General features: G+C 38.1%; 1 protein-coding gene across 4 annotated transcripts; it reads left to right on the forward strand.

The window, feature by feature from the left end:
* The first annotated feature begins 228 nt into the window (after positions 1-228).
* LOC105383941 (apoptotic protease-activating factor 1) lies at positions 229-24386 on the forward strand. 4 transcript variants are annotated; one of them, XM_048629664.1, is made up of 22 exons: positions 229-385; positions 4321-4478; positions 4790-5020; positions 6541-6749; positions 6986-7292; positions 7677-7909; positions 8175-8742; positions 9093-9283; positions 9854-9971; positions 10402-10452; positions 11006-11204; positions 11464-11820; positions 11940-12201; positions 17244-17396; positions 17850-18144; positions 18490-18829; positions 19419-19588; positions 20661-20789; positions 21235-21375; positions 21723-21997; positions 22344-22508; positions 22660-24386. In XM_048629664.1, the coding sequence occupies exons 2-22, from the start codon at positions 4341-4343 to the stop codon at positions 22823-22825; spliced, it is 4698 nt and encodes a 1565-aa protein (XP_048485621.1). In that variant the 5' UTR covers positions 229-385; positions 4321-4340; the 3' UTR covers positions 22826-24386. The 4 variants fall into 4 exon arrangements, with proteins under 4 accessions (XP_048485621.1, XP_048485624.1, XP_048485623.1 ...); XM_048629666.1 differs by lacking the exon at positions 229-385 and adding an exon at positions 3981-4037; XM_048629665.1 differs by lacking the exon at positions 229-385 and adding an exon at positions 4040-4166.
* The last annotated feature ends 907 nt before the right edge of the window (positions 24387-25293 follow it).

Raw genomic sequence — 25293 nt, forward strand, 5'->3', positions numbered from 1 at the left:
CGGGCTTGAGGCTCGTGTAAATCGAACCTAAGGATGTACCTAATATTTTCTTTACTGGCAACATCGATAAATGTCAAGCATGTTTTCAATAGTTTTCATTGACTGACTCTGAGTTAGAAGTACAATAAAACTTTTCAGCCAATCACGTTCGTTTAATTTCATAGGTTGACGAATCATTGCCTTGTATGTTCAAGTATTATGCATCAAACATGTCCATCGAAAACAAACCAAACCATTGCACTTTTGTTTGTTGTATGCACTTGTTGGTTTGCTCGTATTTTTAATTTAATTTCGAAAAAAACTAATTTGATGTGGATTGTGAATAAATAACCATTGATGGCTTCGATGTGGAACCAATAATTATCATTCTTCTCTTAGGAAATGGGTAAGTAGCAGTGTTAGAAATATTTTGAAACTTTCGTCAGTTACTTGCATCGGAAGACAAAAAAAACACTTCTCAATAACACAACACAGTATCGGAAGCATTTATTTACAAGTTATTTATGAAAACTAGTTTAGAATGCAATAATGTGAACTGATTTTATCGTATGGTTAGTTTAATTTTCTATACCACCTGCAATTCACTATTGCAGTATTTTATTTAAGCACAAAGACATCCCCTAGTGCAAACTAAAACGTAATACCTAGGTACCTGATAATTATTTCCTAGGACTACTAACAGTTACTTTAATTGACTATATGCAAAGTAAAGCCATACAATTAAATGTATGATACAGTTCTTGTACAAAATTTAATGTATCTTGCACTGCACTCACATCAATGTACATAATTATCTAGTGTGAACCCAAAATGATCCACCAACAAAAAACTCAGTTTGTGAAATTGCTATCTCACTAACATATTCCATGTATGTATGTAAAGATGTTATTGTGGACAATTTGGGTTTTGTTGACGTTTTGCCTCAGCTTTTTGAATGATTTCTTGTGGGAATTCGAGACTTAAAGTACCCGTCTCACTGTAATTCTGTACTAGATAGCCTGCCCATTATTATCTCAAGTTGTCACTATATTATGTAGTCTGCAAGGCTCACACAGCCGGACAAAGGTTGGTCACCGTGGAGAAAGGATTTGCCAGTCAGATCAAGTCTCAATCAGTGACTGCCATGAGTGGGGCCAACATTATTATTTATAAATATCAGGTGATACATCACTTCAGCACCAACCCACACTAGGCCAGTGTGGTGGACTAGGCCTAAAACCCTTCTTTCATTAGAAGGAGACCTGTGCCACAGCAGTGGGGAAGTGATGGGTTGTCAAAAAAATAACATTACTTGGGAAGGATTTTTGGCTTAAGGACTATACATAGAATTATTCTCAACATTTATGGCTTAAACTTATGAATGACATGAAATATTATTTATTGGATGTAAAATTTTACAATTATTTGTCCACTGTCATAATATATTATCACTCTACCACCATTTCACAAAGGCCCCGTCATTAAGGAGGAAAGAAATGGCGAAACAAACTCCTCGAGCATCTTATCAACTTTTTGCTTATATCCAGCTTTCCAACAATAATATAGCTTATTTCACTCTCCTTTTCATCATTTACATTCTATTGTAACTGCAAAGAAACAACATTTAAATCTACAAATATAATAAGTAATAACATAATTGAATGATTTTAAAAAATTACCACAAAAGGAACTTCTTATCAAATGACACCAATAATAGTATGCCCTTGGCATAGAATAAATGACCAATAGGTAGATAGTAGGTTCTACAGGGAACATTAACACATGTTAGCAATGCTTATGATATGACTCATCAATGATTTTATTTCTTTATCACTATACCTACTTAGTGTAATCTCTTCCTGTCACCCTTATTTATTTATTTATTTTATTTATTTATTTAGTATAAGTAGTAGCCTATATTATTATGTTAATCTAGCTTCCTGCTAGAGGATAAAATCCTAGCAAAAGTGGAAACCATCAACGCCAACTGGAATCACTGGACGATGCCCACTATCACTTGGGTGAACGGGGTACCTGGATGTGGGAAGACAACCTGGGTGATAAATAACTTCGATGTGAGCAAAGACACCATTATCACAACAACAACTGAGGCGGCCATCGACATAAGAAACAGGCTAGCGCATCGTATTGGTGACATGGTCAAAACTAGGGTGCGTACCATGGCATCAGTCCTGGTAAACGGCTTTAGAGAACATGTCGGTTGCCAACGCCTGATAATTGACGAAGCCCTGATGAACCATTTCGGGGCAATCGTAATGGCCGCCCACCTGTCTCGTGCCTGTGATATTGCTCTGATCGGAGACATCAATCAGCTACCATATATCGACAGAGAGAACCTATTCGAGCTTAGGTACAATCGCCCAACACTGGTAGCAAACATCACCCAGGAGCTGTTGTGCTCATACAGAAACCCCATGGATGTTGCATACGCCCTAAAGGAAGTATACTCAGGCATATACGCAGCCACAGCGTGCATCCAATCCCTGCAGCTGAAAAGGTTAACAGACGCAGTAATTCCCAAATCCCAAACCAACACTCTGTTCCTGGTACATACACAGGAAGAAAAAGAGACCTTGACCAGCCAAGGGTATGGTGAAGGAATGGGCTCACGCGTCCTAACCATACACGAAGCACAGGGATTGACGTACGAATCCGTTATTATCATAAGAACAAAAGATAAAATAAAGTTGCACGATAGCATACCTCACGCAGTAGTGGCGCTGTCGAGGCACACCACCGCCTGCACCTACTATGCGGATGACACCGAGGACGCTATCGGCAACCTCGCTAAAACGGCAATAACAGCGCCAAAGAAACGCATCCTCGAGTACAATCTAAAAATGGCAGTTAAGAATCGAGACGAAGAGGTCATTGCACTTTCTGGGGAAATGTTAAGAAGGCAAAACGGGGCGGAATAAATCATAAAATATAATTTTGGTTAAGAGCGCAAAATATAGGTCAAATTGGGAAAATAATTTATATAACTAACCTATTGATTATTATATCATAACTAACAATTAAAATAAGTTATCTTTAAGAACAGAGTCACACACTAACATCAGGCAAAACATGACCTATAACGACTGAGGGGCCGAGCCATTGCCAGGTGTCTACTAAGTTCTCCGAAGACAGCTGGCATTGGCCCTGTCCTTGTTAAGTTTGTTGCCATTACTAATGTAAGTGTGACTCTGAAAACCATTAATTTAAAAAAAAAGGAAAAAAAAATCTTGTATAATGAGATACACGGCTGGGGGTTTTTAGTCGGTTAACGCCCGACACTACCTGGGTCCTCTTCCCAGGTGTCCATGTGGATTTTCCCCCAGCAGTGGAAAAAAGAAAAAGAAAAAAAAAAAAAGAATAATATATATATAAAAGATAGAATATATATACCTATATATAAATGAAACTTCCTTACCGAGTAGAAAGTAGATAAAAGAATTAAAAACTATCTCATAACCACTCTTACCACTCTTCAAAAAGCACGGACATAAAGTCTGTGGAGTGATAACAATTAAAAAAAAAAAAAAAAAAAAAAATCTAGCTTCCTGGTATTTAACCAAAATTTCATCAAAAACTGCTCCAGCCGTTTCACAGATCATGGTAGAAAACTAGGTGTATTATTGTTTTTATCTGAATGTGTTTTTGATATTTATTTAGGTTTATCAATACGCTCGCACCGCAACTACCTATAAACTACATATTTTTAAAATCTCTCCATCTAATGGTTGTCTGGAAGAGATTGCAACAAGTCCACCTTTTTTCTTTTTAAGTATTATTTCTTCTATGTTTATTGGTTCAAATAAAGAGTATTGTATTATTTATTTTTTAATAGTACTTACCTATACATACTTGTTTATCGTCTATTTTAGTTTTATAAACAGATCTACAAATAGGTACTATAGGTAGTATAGTTATCATTATCAGCGGTCTCATTCGGCCTTCGCGGCCAGCGGTCAATGTACTCATGTAATAATTGAAAGATTTCGGAGATGTTTGCGTATTTTGTTGACAAGCGCAACGCAACCTACTACGTACAGGTAGGTATCTCCGAAATCTGCCCATGTGGGAGGCACAAGGTCATGGTGAACTCAGTTTGAATTCTAATTTGTACCTACACAGACGCTTCCAATCAAATTTCAATTGAGGAAAATATTTTATAAACATAGGTATTGGACACTCAGTTCCTCAGTGGTATTGAATTTCTATACTGAAGATTGTATTTACCTACATTCTACCTACATTGCATGCCATAAGTTTTGGCATCATGGAAAGTTTAAAGTAAGTACTTAATTAATTGATGTAATCTTGTTCTTGTTCTAGATGAGTGGTGATTTAGAAAAATGGATATAAAGAAGAAAGGATTGCTGCAACAGCACCAGAAAGATGTAGTTAGAGATCTAGACATAGTGTACATTATAGATGAATTATTTACCAACGAAGCCATATCCAAAGAGGATTTCGATCATGTCTTTACCCTGGTAATTTCATTATTTATTGACTTTGACTTTGCCTTTACATAAACTTGATTGTTTTATTTTACCAAAGGTTTTTAAAAAGTATGATATAATTTACAGCTTGTTTAATCGTTTTGAATTGTTTAGTTAGTGAAAATAAACATTTTGTGTGTACCAAGACCTTAGAAAGATAGCTGGTAGTGGTTTTATGGAGTTGCAATGCAACCCAGAGATTATCCTGAAATCTAGCCACACTAGGCTTCTCCTTTCCACATTATTCTATACTATGGGTACAATATTTTCATTCTTTCCTCATCTAACTACGTTTCTTTCAGACGAGCCGCGCAGAACGCACCCGGTACCTAATCGACACCCTGATCCAGAATGGCACCAACCATTCCTTCGAAGTGTTCGTGGACACTCTACAGAAGGACCACCGCTGGCTGTGGGAGAAGTTCACTATAGACAACATGAAGAACCCTGACTTCAATGACAGCTTCGAGGACAGTCTGAGCCGCGGGGATGTGCCCAGACTGCCCGACCACTATGTGCCGAGGATGAAAGTGGTAAGTACTGAACGACTATTGCCCCTTGTTAACCGTTAATGGGCGCATAGGAATGTGGATCTCCTTTTGTTCTGAACTGTACTGTAAGGGGGAAAACAGATGAAAAATTTGAAGTAGGCATGGGTTTTTAAGGGTTAATAGCGAAGAGATAGGACTTGTTGACCATCTTCGGCCTATTTGTCAAGCCTCAACTCCGTCCGTCTGAAGTCTAGGCGGAATGTATGAACGAGACATACTGTTGGAGTATAGTATAGTAATAGATTTTAAATCACTTATCAGTTGGGCTTTTAAACAATTATTGGAGTGTTATTTGGCTTTATCCAAATAAGTGTTTATGAATGATGACTACCTGTCCAAATCCGACCAGTAATAATTACTCATAACGATAACAAAGTACTTAATATTTAATTATAATTACTACATCCCTTTCTGGGATTGCCATTTCATATTTTATTAGTACAATAAATATGGGAGGATGTACAACATTTTAATGCTCCTACTGAAAGAGTATATTCCAACAAAGCCTGTTTGTTCTGTTAATTGATAAAGTACACATTCTCAACACGTACATTGTAATACTGTAGTTAGCAAGGGAATGTACCTCTAAAAATTTTGTAATCGCGTAATGCCGAGTGACTCACACTAGTCAATACCCTATCAACATCGACCAAAAACAAAAGTCATAACTACTGATTACATTTACAGGTGTATTCCTAAGTAAGTACATTAAAATGATTCCGTTTTAGCTTGGAGTAAGCCCCGATAAAGCTCTAAATCCATTAGTGGAAAACATATCATATTAGGTACTTATATTTTCGTAGCTTTGCTAAGCTATTGCTAACGTACACAATACAGCCATATAGTATCTTAAAAAGTCCATTCATAAAACCAAATCATCCAGCTAATTTACTTCTGCCCAAAATGCGTGTCTGGTGTGATTCACATATGAACTGTTTTGACATTGCAATGCTCTGTTTAACTCATGAATAAACTTCATCAAGCGGACATGGTACCAGATATTTTAGCCCAATTTATTCTGAATTACCGTTGTTAGCATGATGCAGTTTATTAGTCTGTTTAATGAAAGAAATAAGACACATTCATCGGGTATGTTTGTACTACATATTCCAAAGAGAGCTTATATCATCCATAACCATCAGCCCAGCAATTGTTTCCTCCTATGCATAGTCCTCTTCCAAGGAGAACCACAAAACTATACCCTTTACCTTCCTTGCCAACAACACTTCTTAACATAACAAAACAACAACTACCGAATCTATCCTAACTAATATTATAAATGCGAAAGTAACTGTTTATGTCTGTCTGTTACTCTTTCACGCTAAAACTACTGAACGGATTTGAATGAAATTTGGTATACATACCTCTAGACCCTGGGAAAGAACATAGGTTACTTTTTATCCCGGTATTCCCACGGGAAATCTTTTTAAGGCGAAGCGAAGCCCGCGGGAACAGCTAGTCTTCTATATGTACAATCTAAAATCTGTACCACCACCTTACAGGAGCAAGAAGTGGCAGCCAAGTTGAAACTCCTGTCTCGGCACAAGATTCTGACTCTCCACGGCATGTCGGGTTCTGGCAAAACGTGTGTGGCCATCGCAGCACTGAGGAATAACCCGGAGTTGATCACTAACAACTTCAACGGAGTCGTCTTCTGGCTGAACTTGGGCAATGTGAAGAGTGAGGATGATGTCTTCTTGCAACAGAATAAGTGAGTTTTTTAATGTATTTGATAAAGATCTATGTATTAGGTGGTGAGTAATTGAAGAGTATATTGCAAATAGGGGCATTGACCGATTATAGTAATAGTGTCGTCACATTCGCAAGGTTACTGTGTTAGTCAGATTACAAAAATGGGTACACATTTTATTTATAAAATGTGGTTCGTCATTTCGATCATGATAAAACTTCTCCCTATCACGTATCTAACCTATTTAACTCCCGCAGGCTCCACCGCAAAGCGTCATCAATGTACACGCACCGAGACAGCACTTTCATGAACAGCTCAATATCCATGTCCAGCATCGGCTCAAACAACGACAGCCATTCCCTAGCCAGCTACGAGTGGTGTAGACAAGACCTTAAAGACACACTCAAGTCCGTATTCTCTGAGCCAGCGTTGAAAGACTGTCTGCTGGTCATTGATGAAGTGAATGAGAAGCGATGTGTGGACGCCTTCGATATTGGATGCAAGATGCTGGTCACGACTAGGGATACGGACGTTGTGGCCAATTTTCATCCGCAGATTGTTAAGGTAAGGAATAAAATGAATTAAGTTTTGTGACAGGAATATACTAATAAACATATTGTCAGTATTTTGAGGCCCCGCAACTAATTTTACAAACTTATTGCCTTTCAAATGCTAATCGTTGTGGTTGTTTAACAAACACTTCATTAACATAATCAGTAACGCCATTTGTTTTGCCTTTAGACGTACAAACGTACATTCTTAAATAATTCTCTAAAATAGGAAAACGATTCCTTGAAGAACTACAAAATCACTGTAGTAGGTATTCTTCTTCTTAGCATGTCGGTGAAAGCATCAGCCAGTCAGGATAGCGTCGTTCACTGACTGCCCCTACAAAATTCCGTTGATACGTTACTCGAGCAGGCTCCTAACCTTCTTATGACCTTACAGATAGAAAACCACTTCGAAGAGAAGGAATCCCTGCAGCTACTAGCTTCATGCCTCGACATCGACGTGTCTCAGCTGCCGCGACAAGCCAGGAAACTCAACGAGATCTGCAAAGGAAGCCCGTTTCATATAGCGCTGCTTGGGGCTCAACTGTGCGAGAATAAGGAACGACTGATTCATGACACGAGTCATTGGAATTTCTATATCAATAAGCTGGCTAAGAAGGATTTCTTTTTGTGAGTTTTGTTGTTGTTTTTGTTTATAAGTAGCTTAAGTTTTGTTTATAAGTTTGTGTTTTAAGAGCGAGGTACAGACCTTATTTACTTACCTCTGAGTATGGTAAGGTACTTACTTGTTTTTTTTAACAGTATACAGGGGGTTGCAAAAGGGTTCAACTAAGCCGAAAGGGGGTTACGCAGGGGGTCATTCTGAACACCCCCTTTCTGAAACATCCTTTATAACAAAAATCTAATTTCTAAATATAATTTGTTCACATTGCAGTAGCCTATCAAGACACTCGGACAACCCGATGAAGACAATAGAAATGTGCATCAACTCTCTCAAACCGCACATCTTGCCGCTATTCAAAATGCTAGCGATTCTGCCCGACAACGTGAAAGTATCCGCCAAAGTACTCAGCAAACTGTGGGACAAACCAACCACTGACGTCGAGGTCATCATGAAGCAACTCCGAAGCAAATCCCTGATCATTGAGAGCTACAATCAAGAACTAAGGAACTACAGCTACGAAGTGCATGACCTAATCATGAATTACCTCCGAACATGTCTGAGTGACGATGAGATTAAAAAGCTGCACGTTGAGTTTTTGAAAAGCTACAACTATGATACGCTGGATACTTGTCCGCTGGAGTTAGTAGATGATGGTTATATAGCGTTCTATATCGGCCATCACATATTTCACACGGCGGATCTGCAGAACAAGTGGAATTTGTTCAGGTTGTATTTGAATCTGAAGTTCTTGGGCAATAAAGTGCGACTGACGGGTCCGGCTGACGCCATCACGGACTTTCAAAAGTACGAGGCCTATATAGCCAGGGGTTTGCATTCGGTAAGTTCGATTACGTATGTACTATTCATAATTTTAATGGTACGCCGTACGGAGGCAAATCCGTAATTATAGTTGTAGATGGCGCCACTAGTATGTTTGCAACAATACTATTTTACTGTGAAAGTAGTTTACGAAAATTAGCCTGAACATTGGCTTCTGCATTATGCACGATTTGTTAAAAATACACTTATATGAAAAATATATTCCTTCCACATCTACCTCCTGTCCTCCACCCAAAAAAATATTGCTTTTAGCGATAAGACCGCCTATTGAGTAATTTCCACAGTATGAAATTGGTATGTTGTACTCTGTTTTATCAATAAATACTAATCATTGTTAAATACTTTCAGGAGATAGATCGTGAGCTTCTTCTGCACATCAAGGCGTACCTGAGCACTCACGGCAACGATCTCTACCGCTATCCTTGCACCGATATAGTGCAGAGCATACTGCAACACGAGTCCAAGGGAATACTCTACAGCAAGGCGTGTGAGATAGCGCAGGACAACTGTGCCAAGAATGAGCTTTACTTTGAGTTGCTGTAAGTACTTATGTTAACATATCGCTTATATATAACTATAACGTTCCACAACACACTTTTACATATTTACTACACACATATTTGTGTTTGGTTGAGGCTCCACTCCCACTCACTAAATTGGTCCTGGCCGAATACCAGCGCTGTGATTATTTAATTATAATCATAGTATTATGCTGAGTCAGAACCCTTTTGCTAAAATGATAAATACACTTGTTGCTTATCTATCTGTCTGTTCATAATAATATTTTGTGTTAATGTAATCTTAAACTTAATGTTAGAAATCTTTCTGTGTAACCTGTGTATGTGTTGTGTTAAGTAAATAAATATCTTATCTATCTATCTATTCACCTGTGTGGTTTTCATGTACCAGAATGGCAACCTTTTGCAACAATCTGCCTATTTAGGACAGCTTTTGTCAATTGCGTTAGCGAAAATGTTTCCCGCTTTCTTTTATCATCTGCCTACATTTTCGGTCAAATGTTTTATTATGGTTTCCGCTAGAGGCGCCACTTTGTATGTAAGTAAAAAGTATCCTATTTAATCTTCCTGAAAAAAAATGTTTTCTTTCAGCCATGAACAAAATGTGGACGAAGTGAAACATTCGACGATCGATGTCAAAGAGCCTGTCAACTGTGTGTGCTTCCTCGGAGATTATGTGCTTGTGGGGACCACTACCGGAGTCATCAAGGTAACATTACACATTATAAACTACATTGACGTTTACATTTTTTGGTCTTCTAATAAATAAATAGTTACATAAAAATGTAATCGTATGCAGAAAGGTTATTGCCAAAAGTCATAGCGCAATAGTGGTTATAACACCTGATAAACCAGGGTTAAACTTTTTGGTAGCAATAAAATATGTGTGTTATACACGAATTATGTGTAGAACTATCTCTTATGGTTACAAATTAAGAATTATAAATCCGCTATTGCAGGTGCAATAACCACCCGCCTTGAAATATGGTAAGCTTATGTTTGGACTAGGTTCCCGTAATTTGATCATCGATTATCGGGACCACTTTTATTTTAACAAGGCACTTTTACTTTCCATACTTTGTACAATGTATCCAACTAACTTTTTAAACTTTTAACGTAATATAATTATACTTACATAGGTGCTGCTAACACCGTTACAGTTTGGTCGTTGTTCCAGAATAGATAAGTTTGTACGTTATCAGTAGTTTTGTGTGTTGTTTGTATAGCTTAGTGTGTTATGTTTGAAAAAATTGTCTATGTTACCTGCGTAAAGGTTTCATTCATTAATTTCATAATTCATGCTAAAAGTTCGAATTTTCTTTTCAAGAAATGCAGTCTCTGACCAAATTTTTTCAATCTTTACTAATGAGCCACTAGCACTTTGTCTCGTGTAAACTTACCGAAAATTTACTTTACACATCTCTGTATTTATGCGTATAAGAAAATTTTATGTTTTAATTTGTAACATATCACTGGTGATCTACATCAACAACCATGACTTTCGTCATATTGTGTTCGTATGACCGTATTTTTATGTTATCTGTAACTATTCTAATTTTACTATCTTCATCTTTGGCACTCACAAATTGTATTGTTCTTTTATTGTTAATGTAGCAACAATAATTAAATTTTAATAATAAAGTAACTAAGCTTACCACTACTCATTCACTCGCCTAAAACCACAACACCTTCACACATTATCTCCAACAAGAAACCCCTCAACAAAACCCTTAAACATTCCAGGTATTCCACATCCCGACAAACAAGCTGAAGAAAGACCTGCCCAGTTCCGGAGACCCCATCAAGTGGATGGCCAAGTGTCCGTCAGACGCGCTCATAGTGGCTGCCTTGAATAGTGACGGAGTCGTGAAGATATGGTACATGGATGAGCTAGAGAACGATATACATGACCTGTCCGATAGCAATACTATTGATGAAGAAGGTATTTATTGTGTTTTGTTATAAGTGATGTGTTTATGCGGGTGTTTTTACATGTACATTTTACATGGATTGTAACAGCTCATTGCTTTGAGTATCCTATGAAATTTGGATAGGGATTTATTATGTTCATGATTTACTAAGAATCGCAGAAAATTAGGTTGTATTTGAAAGTATATCAAAATTTGCCTACTGTTCGTATGATTTATTAATTTCCAATAAAAACTAACCCATCACCAACTAACATTATCCCCTAATCACAGAGGCAGAAGAGAGCATATTATACGACAACTACACGCCACCGCCACCCGTCACTATCTACCCTAAACTCGGGCCTTTCATCAACTGCCGATGGGCCAACAACGAAGAAATGATCATCACACACACAACCAAAATGATCATCTTATACGGCATAGACGGAACTGTGAAGAAAGTCCTCGATAGCTTCGAAAGGGATAAGGAAATCATAACTTGTATTCCGTCCAATGATGATAGACATTTGATGGCGGTTACTGTGATGAATTCTACACACTATGTGGAAGTGTTCGATATGAGGACGCGAGAGAAACTGATGTCGTTTGAAGAGAATATTCCTATTATGAATATTTTGAATGTTCCTGGTAAGTAATACTAATATATTTAATCACATTTTTAGTTTCATTAAATCCAACATCGATTAATCGGAAAAAAAACTCCTAAAATAAAAAACCCAAATCCTAACTCTAGCTTATCTTTTCAGGCACCAACAGACTCCTAGTACTAAACGAAAGAGAAGTACTAGAACATCAGTTCAAAATCCATCCGTACTCAACGATGGCCTACAACACATTTACCAGCAAGAAAATCATATCCAGTAACGAAATAAAAGAGAATCTGCTCTTTATATCGGCCATTGTGAACAAATCTGGGACGCTATTGTTCATATCGACTAATGACAGTCGCGTTATCTGCATCGATCTCAAGACTAACACTTATGTGTTTGATTTGGATAATAGGAGAGGGTAAGTTTATTTACATAACACTTTTTATAGTATTGAACATGTGTCAGGTATGTTAGAGGTCCCAGAGTGATTCATCATGATATGAAAAAAAATGGCGGCCATCTGTTTTATGGGAGTCAGCGAAGTCTAGTACGACGACTTCGTGCCGGGCTCGGACCTTCATTAACTAACTATAGCAACCAAATTCTCAAGAGACTCTACTTTCCCACCTTACAACAAACTTCAATTTCCAAAGTGCCCAAGTCAGCTGCAAGAATATTCAATTCAAAAAAATTCAATTCAAAAATGTTTATTTGCGATAAATAGGAACATGCATACATTAACCGTGATTGGTGCCTCCTTTTAAGGGGATCCCTAAAGCTAAAATGCTAAAGTCGGCTTGATATACTTGATTAGATTGGAAAAACGGTGGCTTCTATCACATTGATAAAAATATATTTTGTAGCAGAGGGTATACTGAACATGTTAGTTGCTTATAAATTGGTGCAGGATTATAATAAGTATGTTAAAAAAAATTGCAAACACACCATGTCTTTTGCCATTTTTTGACTTATTATGAAAAAACCCTCGAAATCAGAGGGCCCATTTTCATGGAATCTTATATGTATGTGTAGGTAATTAAATTCTTAACAAAGTTACCTTAAAGAGTTGGATTTAATGGACCAGAAGTCAACTTTTTTTGCAAAAAACTAATAAATTCCGGTTTAAAAATGATGACACCGTGACAGATTTCAGATTTCTTCAGTCGTCGCCCTGGTGGCGGCCTGTTAGGAGCGATACCCACGCCATTTTATTTTTTATCAAATATTTCACAAAAACTGATTAAATCAACAAATTATGACTACAAGTATTATAATACATATGCATTTGCTATGGAAAGTTAATTTTCTAATCATTTTAGATGCAGAAAAGCCGAAAATTCTTAGAAAACATTTCGCCTTTTCGATTTGTTTACATTTTTTACTATAGAGTTACAGATGCATAGATAAAGGTAAACATTGCACATAATGACACTTATTAGATTCTCCGAATAAGAACTATACGGTCAATGCAGTATGCCAAAGCGCGAGCCTGTTTATATTCTGAGGGGTAATTTATTTTATTTTAACGGTTGTGTATGGTAGGTAAGCTACACAATATACAGGGTGTTGAAAAGTAAGTTCATAATTTGTTTTAAATTTGAAACCAAAAACCGTAGTTAATTAAAAATATATATATTTTAAGATGTGGTAGCCTGTACACTACAGGTTGTTAAAAATAAGTAAGTATTTTTAAAAATTGAAGATCTAAAATTTACATAATTTTTTAAATCTATTTAACAAGCTTTGCAAAAAAGCGGTTAAGTGCGACTGTATCTCGCCATGAAAAAAATGAAATGTTTACTGTAGCTATGAATTTAATGCGTTACAAGTGGAATAAAATACCGCATAATATTATGTACAACTATGTAAGAGCCTAGTTTTAAAAAAAAAACTCATAAGAAAATATTAAATACACAGGTTTTTTAACCCCTGAAGGAAATAGAGGGGTGTTATAAGTTTAAAGTAAGGGCTGAATTTTTTTTTTAAATTAGGTTGATAGGTAATGTATATTTTTAATGATTTTTTCAAATAGATAAATGTTATACCATTTTTAAATTGCCATAAAATTACCTATAGTTATAGTTATAGAAAAGGGCAGGGCTACCAGTGCCCATTCGCCACTGCAACCTAAAAGATCTATAAATTATGACTCCCCATGCCGAGTCTCACTCTACAGGCCCAGGTCTTTTATAAACCTGATATTACCTATACAGGATGTTGCAAAAAGGGTATACTGTGCCGAAAGGGTTTGACTCAGGGGTTATTCTGAACAACTTTTGTTCTCCAAGTTTTGGAAATTCTCGAAAAATAAATTCGGTCTCTATAGTAAAAAGTCACGTGATCGAATAAGTTTCTATGTAAAAGGTTTTGTTACGTGAATTTTCAAAATTGTAGAAGAAAAGTGGATCAGAATGGCACCTAAATCCACTTTTGGCTAAGCTTTATACGCTTTTTTCAATACCTTGTATAAAATATCGTCAGCGTCACCTTAGATCGTAATCATCGTAACTCCTCGTGACCAAATTTTAGAGGAGACAAAAATACTGTTTTATTTGTAGTTCTAGTTGGCATACTACCCACCTAAAGTTTTTTTTAACTAGCCTAAAAATGATTTGTTTAGACAGTCTATCTTCCTGTTCAACCGCAGCCTGAGTGCCAGTGACTCAATGACTGAAAGGAGGCCATTAGTGCTCCTAAATAAATAAAGCAGGCCTGTAGATTATCTTTCAGTGTACCGACACATCTGATTGCTGTAAGAGCCTGATAAGCTCTTCGAACGAGTCATACCTCTGTGGTGGTACGGTTTCGACCTTTCGGACAGTCAGTTTGGCATCCGAAATGCGGATTCGAATAGTGGGTACAATACTTTGCGTTCGTTCACTGTCGGAGCAGGATAAGAACCACGGGCGAGTTGTTGCGCTGGCTGTTTGCTTAAAAATAGTAACCGCGTTCAACACTATCCCCTAGAGGGCGAACCTTTAGGGCGGCTCTTGTATACCATCACTTGTCTTCTTATCTGCAGAAAATTGACAGAGGTCATACGTGTCTAACAAGTACATTAAGGATGCGAAAAGAGAGGGTTTGTTTTCACTGAAGAAGTTCAGTTGCGGAGTTCCACAGCGGTAGGTCTTGGACCCCTCTGCTGTGGAACTTGGCATACAACGCGGTCCTGCAAATCAAGCTCGCAAACGGCGTTAGCACAGTGCATTTTTCTAATGTCACACAGGTCGTGAGGTAGGCTGAGAGCCTCCTTCGGGGATGACATCCCAATGATTCATTACGAAAAAATTGCTGCAGCTGTGCTCGCCATGCAGTGCATGGGCTACTTCCGAATCTGGGGGGCTGTTGCAAAGGAGTCCGTTGCCTCTATACGGTACGGGTTCCGTGCGATCTATGATCCTTCCGGGAGCACCTGTCTTGTCAAGTCGAAGAGAATGGCTCGTATTCGACGCAACCTGCAGTACTGGTGGGATTGGTTGGAGGACAGGACACCAGGAAGCTGCAGCAGCCGTCATGCTGTGATTCGACGCATAGATGCAAAAAAAAGTTGAAAGTAACTTCATGTTAATAAAATATTAGATCTTAATTTAACAACATAACATTGCAAAAAAAAAAATAACATTGTTGAGTATGTTATTGTAATTTACTAAAGTAGTAATAAAAACAAAGGCTTATTGCATAGTTTTCGTTCACGTTCGCCTACATCGCACGTTGTATATGAGAATAAAGGGTATAATTACTAAGTTTTCTTGTTTAAAAATCACGGTTTGGGGTTTAGAGGAAAACAAATGGTAAAATGCGGAATACAGTTTTTTTTTTTTCGAATAAAGAGGAAAACATGTGAATTCAAAAAACGTTTCTATTGACACCAAAGAGTACTTTTCGCCGAGAAAAGTGGAGTTACAATGTTTGCGATCTAAAGTGATGATAGAAGAATATGAAGAAGCGTTTTTTTCATGAATATAAAAAATTACGTAGGATAAAAGTTTTTCAGAGTGACGCCTGAGTAACGCCCTTTCGGCTAACTATACTTTTTTTATTACACGGGGGCAGAGTTTAATACAACACCCTGAACTATTAAACTCTGATAATATTTTCGCGATTTTTTTACATTCTGATTTCATTTCCTGGCTTAGAAATAACATCAATAACATGCTGCACACGTAGGTTTCGGCATAGTATTAAACCCTTTTTGCAACAACCTGTATAAATATCGGCACGGGTACGACTTTATATATAATTAATTATTAAATATTAAAAATACTTTCAAATAAAAATAAATATTTTCGTATCACAAAACAATATTACTTACTTAGTATATTTTTAACAAAGTGGCATGTCTTCACTTTTATGTTTTCGAGTACTATGTTAAAATTTCATGTCATTGTCCGTAGAACGCCCCGCATACCTCAACCCCCCCTCACTAGATTTGACAGATTCTGATTTTCTTCCAGCTTTAGTGACAGCCTTAAGCAGAGCCTGTGACAGGAAGCACCGCTCTTCCTTAGCTAACAGTTAGTGCAAATAAGCAATTAATTGCTATTATAACAGCATTTGGGTAACTACATATAGTTATTACACTACGGGCAACAGTTTACAATAGTTTGCAACACATAACTATACTTAAAATTAAATCTAACATAATGAAATTTCAAATTTCGACAGTTTAGGTATTTATTACCTACTTTTTTACAGCAGTTCGGTAAGTATAACGTTAAGTAATATTTTAAACCAAAGTAGGTACAGAAGAAAAATACTATAATTAGAATTAAGTAAATCTAAGCAAATTTTGGTAGTTTTAGATAGAAGTAGGTAGGTATATGTGAGTGAAAAAGAAATATACATGGTTACATATTAATACAAATTAACATACTGCCTTATAAGTGTTTGCGTCTGTGTGTGTGTGTTTGTGTGTGTGTGTGTGTGTGTGTGTGTGTGTGTGTGTGTGGGTGAATGTGTGTGCGATGATATTAGGTTACATATTCCAGTAGTGCCTCAGTTTCTTCATAATTTTTATTCTGAAGCCATCTAGATAGTATATGTTTGACTTCATAAAACGGTTTGTCATATATTTCAGTATATTTATTTATTTTATTATAGATATACGCTGAGCGTTTGTTAAACTGTATGCTCGCAAAAGTGGTATTAGTAGCGGGAATCCGTACTGCTTTATCTTTTCTTCTTTTTTTGGTGATATTAACATCACAAGGTAATGTTTTATGTACTTTGAGAACAGTTGATATTATGTAAAGTTTCCTTACGGAAGGGAGTTTACAGGTTTCGTATAGTAGGTTAGTAGGAAAAAGTTTATTTTTGAAGTACATGACCTTAATAAGTCTGCGTTGTGCACGTTCTAAATCCAGGAATCGTGTTTTTGCTGCTCCACCCCATATGTTTAAGAATATCTACTTACTTACCTTAAAAAACGCTCATTAATCTCATTATCATTTTTTTTCTTAGCAACGTAGTTTCTATGGGAGTGAGCGAAGTCTGGTACGACGACTTCGTGCCGGGCTCGGACGTGTTGCTCACCGGCACCGGGTCAGTGGAGCCCTCGGTCAAGGTGTGGTACCTGGACGCGGCCTACGTCGCCATGACCACGAGGAGACACAGGTACACACACACACACACACACACACACACACACACACACACACACACACCGGCTCCGTGGAGCCCTCGGTCAAGGTGTGGTACCTGGACGCGGCCTACGTCGCCATGACCACGAGGAGACACAGGTACACACACACACACACACACACACACACACACACACACACCGGCTCCGTGGAGCCCTCGGTCAAGGTGTGGTACCTGGACGCGGCCTACGTCGCCATGTCCACGAGGAGACACAGGTACACACACACACACACACACACACACACACACACACACACACACACACACACACACACACACACACACACACACACACACACACACACACCGGCTCACTGGAGTCACTGGTACCTACATTATATATAGTAAGCCGAAAAGGGGGGACTGAGAGGGTTGTTGGGAATAGCCCCCAGAATTCAAGTTCACTTGTTTTTACTCTGCCAACAGAAAAGTCCGCTTGACCACAAACTTCGACGTCAGCTTTCTGTCAAGCGTGTCACCAGTAACACCTTCCGGCCACGCCACGCCCCCTAGCGACCAGCAAAGCCTAAGCTCCACCCCCAAACGACACCAGTCTTTCATCTCATACAACGAAGTGGAAAAGAAAAGGACAGCGAAGAAGACTATGAGTCTAGATCGGCATTCGCTGAAGCCGCTCAATTTGAAAGGCATTTGCAATGGTAATGATGAATGTGGCAGTCTTCCACTGTTGGCCGTTGTTGATGACAAGAATAATATACAGGTGAGTGAGTTTATAATAATTTTATTTTCATCAACTCCGTTATAAAATTCTGTATGTAACTAAATAAAATCAAATGGTACGCATAAATCGTATAATATAAGGTTGGCAATCTGCTATACAATGCCAAAATAGACCAATAGCGCGCCCCTATTGTATCTTTTAACAGTTTTAACACATTACACCCGTACTTCCAAATGAACCTATGTTATTCAGTAATTCATACATGTGTAGTTCCTACTAGAATATATTTTGAATATACGGAATTTATCATTTAAGCTTGTCGAGATTTTCACGAGCTAGAGATAAAAAATATGCAGGTACCCAAGAAATTTATATTACTTTCAGATAATCCGCGGAAGAAAAGTCCTCACAGAAATAACATGCACATCGGACGACAAAATCACCACAGTTAAACTCTCCCCGTGCAACCAATACGTCATATACGGACTACAATCTGGCACTGTCAAGAAATACATCCTACGCTCCAAAGAGACAAAAATTATCACAGACGTGGCTAGTACAGTCCAGTACCTAAGCTTTGTCACGCCGACTTTGTTGATGGTTGCGGGTAAAAACAAGTGTCTGATGGCGTATTGGCTGGCCAGTGACGGGGAGTGGAAACTGGAGATGCTACAGAAGGGCAGCATGAATCTGGGATCGCAGGAAATCTTGAACGATATTCAAGGTGAGTGATGGTGTGGGTTTTTGTTATAGAATACATGCATATGCTTACGACTATTATCCCCGAACGGGTACTCAGAGCCACCCGCTTTTCGCTGTACATTAATTTAACTCACGTGATAATTTGCAAGCCGTATCCCCATTTGTTTATGAGTACAATGCACTTAGGTTACAGGTCTAGAATCTAGATGTGCAGGTTTCCTCACGATGTTTTCCTACATCGTAAGAGCACGTGGTATAAATTGTACTATAATTGCTTATTTCTCAAAAATTGCTACATTGCAGGTAGGGATTGCAATCCGGGTCACTAACCACTACACCATTCGGAACTATAACTACACTAGTCGGATTAGATAGAATAGATAGATAGAATATTCTTTATTTGTACACAAGAATAGATTATACAAAGCTTAAATACAAACACATTGGTACAAAAAAGGCGGTCTTATCACTAAAAGCGATTTTTTCAAGACAACCTTTGGGTGGAAGAATATTTATGTTCAGATAGGGTCAAGTGTACTAAAGAATTTATTAATTAACTATAAATACCTACAAACTAAACAATATAAATTCTAACCAACCTTCCCTTCCAGGCAACAAAAAGAAGAACGGCCAGCCCGACACAGTGTCCCACAGCGGCAGTGAAGACAGTTCCAAGGAGCGGCTGTTCCCGCACGAGCGGCCGCGGCTCAGCGCCGGCAGCGGGCTCGTGCGCTGCTTCTGTGCCGCCGCCAGCGTGCTCACTGTCGAGAACAACGCCACGGTATGTAGAGCACCATGTCACGGTATGTAGAGAGCAATGATACGGTGTGTAGAGAATAACGTCACGGTATGTAGAGGACAATGTCGCGGTATGTAGAGGACAATGTTGCGGTACGTAGAGAACTACGCCACGGTATGTAGAGAATAATGTCACGGTATGTAGAGAGTAATGATACGGTGTGTAGAGAATAACGTCACGGTATGTAGAGGACAATGTCGCGGTATGTAGAGGACAATGTTGCGGTATGTAGAGAACTACGCCACGGTATGTAGAGAACTACGCCACGGTATGTAGAGAACTACGCCACGGTATGTAGAGAACTACGCCACGGTATGTAGAGAGTAATGACACGGTATGTAGAGAACAACGCCGCGGTATGTAGAGAATAATGTCACGGTATGTAGAGTAATGACACGGTATGTAGAGGACAACGCCCTGGTATGTAGAGAACTACGCCACGGTATGTAGAGAACTACGCCACGGTATGTAGAGAACTACGCCACGGTATGTAGAGAACTACGCCACGGTATGTAGAGAACTACGCCACGGTATGTAGAGAACTACGCCACGGTATGTAGGCAACAACGCCACGGTATGTAGAGGACAATGTCGCGGTAGGTAGGGTGCAACGCCACGGTATGATAGTTTAACAAGAACAATGAGACACAGTATCACACAGTAGCAGTGAACATAGTTGCGTGTTGACAAAAGGTATGGCAGCCAGATCCATCATCAACATGCTCCACTCATAAATAAGTACATTTTAAACACAGCTATTAGGTAGAAAGTGAGGTAGTATTATGGTTAGGTACATTGTTTTACTGTTACCACAATAATAAGTGAGTATCCCTGCCTCCTTCTGTAAGTACGGCCCACGACGCTCAGTTACCTCACGGTTTCCTAGGAAACGTTACAGCACATACATACATACCTAAGTGATGAGCGTAGTAGTTTAGTTAACAATGTAATTTTGTACCTATTCCTCGTGCAACTGATGTATACTATACATATATTTTTTACAACAAAGCATACATTCAAAAAGGTATATAATTAAACAATCTTAATTTTCCAGGTGAAGCTATGGAGTTCCGAGATGAAGTTAATCTGCGTACTGAACGGCCGGCAATCTGATGTTTTCATCAACTGTGCTGCCTTCCAGAAGAATATACTCGTCATTTGTGATGACTACGGGAAATTCCAGGTTAGTTACTAGCTCTGTTTCAAAAAAATAATCTGTAAAAATTTAACAAAAACAGAGATAGACAAATCAAGTCCGAATTGACGGACTTATGTACGCCGCGAGGCAATGAGCCTCCCCTAGTGACGTTCAATTGTACCTTATAAATATTATACTTTCGGCGCACCCTGAGCAGTCCTCGACTGATAGCTAACTGGCAAATCCTTTCACAACGGTGACGAACCCTAATCTGGATTCTCTAGCGCTTATCACCAAGAAATGCGTGAATATGTTTATATACGCGAGTATTATTTTGTAGTTTTAGATCACATTCATCTCCTAAACCTCATGGTCGTCCAAACATTACGAAGAGTAGAGGACCTAACAATGATCCCTGTGGAACACCGCTATACCTGATCCATACCCTTTTAGCGTAATACAGAGCTAACAACAACCCATTTTCTTTCAGATATTCCAACTAAGAGAAGACGAGTCTGGCGTGTCCTTACGTACTCTTCACGAGAACAAAGTGAACAACAAGATAGTGTCGTGTGACCTCACTGCGGACGGACTGGTGCTGGCACTCGGGCTCGACTCGGGCGATGTCGTGGTAAGGACACCGCTATAGAGTGTCGTGGTATGGACACCGCTATAGAGAACAAAGTGAACTACAAGATAGTGGCGACCTCACCTTCTTAGTTTAGTTACTGTTCGTTTCATGAAAGAAAAACAATATGGCGGCCGATGGCATAAATATAACACTCCAGTTAGTCTTCACTTTAGGAGCGCGACAAAACTGTCTGCGGCTTCCTCTTTCAGCTACTACCGGATACCTTTCTTAGGTCGTCTACAATGCACCACTCTTTTACCGATTTATGACTCTTTCTAGTAATGTAGCTTATACATAATTCCCTCGTGAAAACTATCTAGGAGTTTTCAATTTATCTCTCCTTCCAGATATGGAACGTGCCTAACAAGTGCCAGCTGTACTACCTCCGCCACCACAAGTCCAAAGTGCAGACTTGTTTCTTCTCTCCCGTCCCCGACAAGTTGTATCGAAGCAACAGTACCGCCCAGTCGCCTGTAGTTGGACAACCGATGCTGAACTATTCCAGTGCTAGTGTGGATGAGGAACAACCCCCGTTGGTGCTGGTTACCATGGCAACGGAAATCGTGTGGTGGAATGTGACTTATTTGATGAAGATGCGCTCGCAGAACAGGAATTCTTGGAGGTTTGTTAGCGTTGTGTTTCTGTGAAGTCCAACAAAACAATGAGACCTCATCATTTAATTCATCAGCTAACTTTACTGTTCAAGTACACAAACTCCATTCCTCATACAGAACACGTGTGAACGGGCAAGATCAATAATCTATCATTATTCATCATCATCAAACCCCGTAATTTAGCTAGCAGCTAAACATATACTTTTTACGAAGGACACCACAATACTCTGTCCTCAAATTTCCCCATCAGCTAACCCTACCGTTCAATAACCTAAACCCCATTCCTCAGCCATTATCATAATTAATTACATAATTTTACCATTTTCTATAATAAATATAAACCTCATTCCCCAGAACACGCGTGAACGTGCTAACCCCGCTCGCGAGCCCGCTAGACAACCGCAACGACATCACCACGGCGCTCGGCAACCTCAGTCTGAACAGACCTAACAACTACTTCTTTGGAGAAGGGGATCAAAACGCGCACGGCTGTTGGGAGGCGGTCTGGAAGAATAAATGGTAAGTTATTATATTAGGTGTACATGCCGCTTTTTGGCAGATTATAATGTAGTTGTAAGAGTCTTGACAGATAGAGGATATCGCGACACCGCCGCTGCAAATACGGTCAAACATAGTACACTACTTAACTTCCAGCATCTTCTTTTCACAGTTGCAAGGAAGGCTCGAAGAGGAAGGAGATACTAGCGTGCATCAAGCTGTCAGGAATGAACGCTAAGAAGCTGTGTCACGACGATAAGTTCTGCTGTTTCGTCACCGTGGACAACCCCGGACATATCCACATTATGAACGTCATGAAACCCAATAACTGTTCATAGCACACACTGCCACACGCATTTAGCTGGCTGCCTAAAGTCTTATGGCATAGCCTAGCGTTTTTCTTATAGCAACCATTTTAAGTAAAAAGTTCTATTGAACGGGCGAAGACTTATGCGGAAAGGTGCATGGAATGAAAGTGATATGGATAGTAGAATTTGGAATGATTGGACATTAACCCTCAATTAGAGATTACTAAAATCTTCTTTAGATCCAAGCATTAGAAGAGGGTAAGACTGGGGATAATGCGAAAATCAATTAATATATGTGCATGTTCCAACATTTTGTTCAATCAAAGCCAGATTGTATACGAATGTAATATTTTATAGTATAGATTAATTATCTGTAGATCAAATTTAATAATTGTAAGTACAATGCGTTTATAATAATGGATCAATTTAAGCAATTTCAACTGCCAGTTGCAACTATGAACAAATATTACTCTACTTAAGTAACCTCTTGCTCTCAATGTGCATTTCTTTATTTTACTTAATGAGTAATCGCTTCTTTGTCATCTATTGATACAACGAAATATTATTGCTCACTATTCTAAAAGACATTGTGATATTTTTAAGTTGATGCTAAAATACGGTGCCTTTTTTGGTTAATGATATATTTATTACCGACATGCGGTCTAATTATATTATTCAGATTAAAACCCAAGTTTAGTTGATTTAAAGTAAGGTTGTTCTGCTTTTGTATTAGATTTACAAGTACTTACCCACCATATGATATTCTTAAGCATATAAATTAGGAGGACTTATTGAATTCAAGGGGACTTCAAAAATGTAATACTTTATATTTAATACCAATTATTTGATATTTAAATTCAAAATAAATTTTACGGTAAACTTAAACATTTTTATAAATCAATTGTAATGTAAAAGCTTTCTGATGATGCCTACCTACTGCCAGGGTCCTGAACTGAGTCAACTAATGAACGGGTATATTCTAATAAAGCCATGGTGCTGCAATCTGCAATTAGCCTTCACTGGCCAAGCCCATATACAATTTTACTTTGAAACAAAGTAAGTCCATGTACTTTAATTTGTCATTGCTATATGTACTATGCGCTAAGTTTTTGGCACTGTGATATCGTTAGCATTATTCACTGTGCCATTACTTGTAAATATCGTATAAGTAGAAACTTTCATACTTTAATTAAAATAGTATCCAATGAAGGATCTCTATAGTTTAAGATGTTATGCATAAGAAATCGTGGTGCTATATAAAATCAATTATATGGATAATCGAAATTAAGTGATGTGATCTATAAATGAGTGCACAAATTATAGAAATATTTTTAGTCCGTGGATCATCAAAAATGTCAATGCTCAATTACGCATTTTAATTACTCGTTCCTATTTTTTATCAGTTTACAATACATTTAAATAGTATGAAAAAATAACAGATGTCTTATTCTTGAATTATGTAGCAATAATGTAAGACTTAACACATTTAATTAAATTCGTAAATTTATAAATATTTTATTACAATTTTTAAGATGTTTATTTCAATACTTATGTATGTTTAGTAAATAAAGTTATATGATCAAACTTGCAATATAGGTATTACTCTTGTAAGCTCTCTAATTATTATGTATGTGGTGTGATGTGAATCCAGGCATGTCAAAGTGCATGAACAGGCCCATCTTACTAATGATAGCACAGATTACTAAACGACACCTACCTTGAAAAAAGTAAACTCGTGTTTACCTTCATCTCGGGGATAATGGTGGGCTAACTCATAAAGCGGGTCCACACATGTATCCTTTGCCCGATCCTATCACCGTACGGTATCTGCGTATTGTATCAAGTTGTGGACGCCTCCTCTTTATCCGTATCTTCACATTAGTCAAAATTCCTTTGATGATCGGACAAAAACCGATTCGACATCATGGGACGGGCCATATCATAACGGCGTATCGAGATCGCGTATCATTAACCGTCTACATATGCGATCATGATACATATCTGGACCAGCTTAAGTTTCATATACCTATTTCATCCAAAGTAGAAAAAAATTCAAAGTTGGTAGATGCTTATACTCAGACATGGGCATGGGGCTCCTGCACCACATTGCGCGGGGCTGTTATTATTCTGAGATAGCTATGATGAATGTGTGAGATGTGTCAACGATTTTTTTTTCTAGTTGGTCATACTAATAAAAAATCAATGGAAATTGTCTATGGTTACTCATTCAATAGTGATGTGCTAATGAAATTCATTTCATAATCGATTCGTAGATTTATAACGAATGAAAAAAATATGTATATTCACTCGACTACTAAACGATCGTAGTTAGAGACTACGATGTATAGGTACTGTTAGTTATCGACAAATAATTGTAAAATTTTACGTCGATTAAACCATTTGAATTGAATTTGTCTGTCGAGTATAAGTTGGCTTTCCTATGGAGGAAAAGGTAGCAGTTAGTATCGTCCGGTAAAAAGTAAATTTTTAAGAACTTG

The sequence above is a fragment of the Plutella xylostella genome, chromosome 23 (assembly GCF_932276165.1).
Source record: "Plutella xylostella chromosome 23, ilPluXylo3.1, whole genome shotgun sequence".
In the NCBI taxonomy this organism is placed as follows: Eukaryota; Metazoa; Arthropoda; class Insecta; order Lepidoptera; family Plutellidae; genus Plutella; species Plutella xylostella.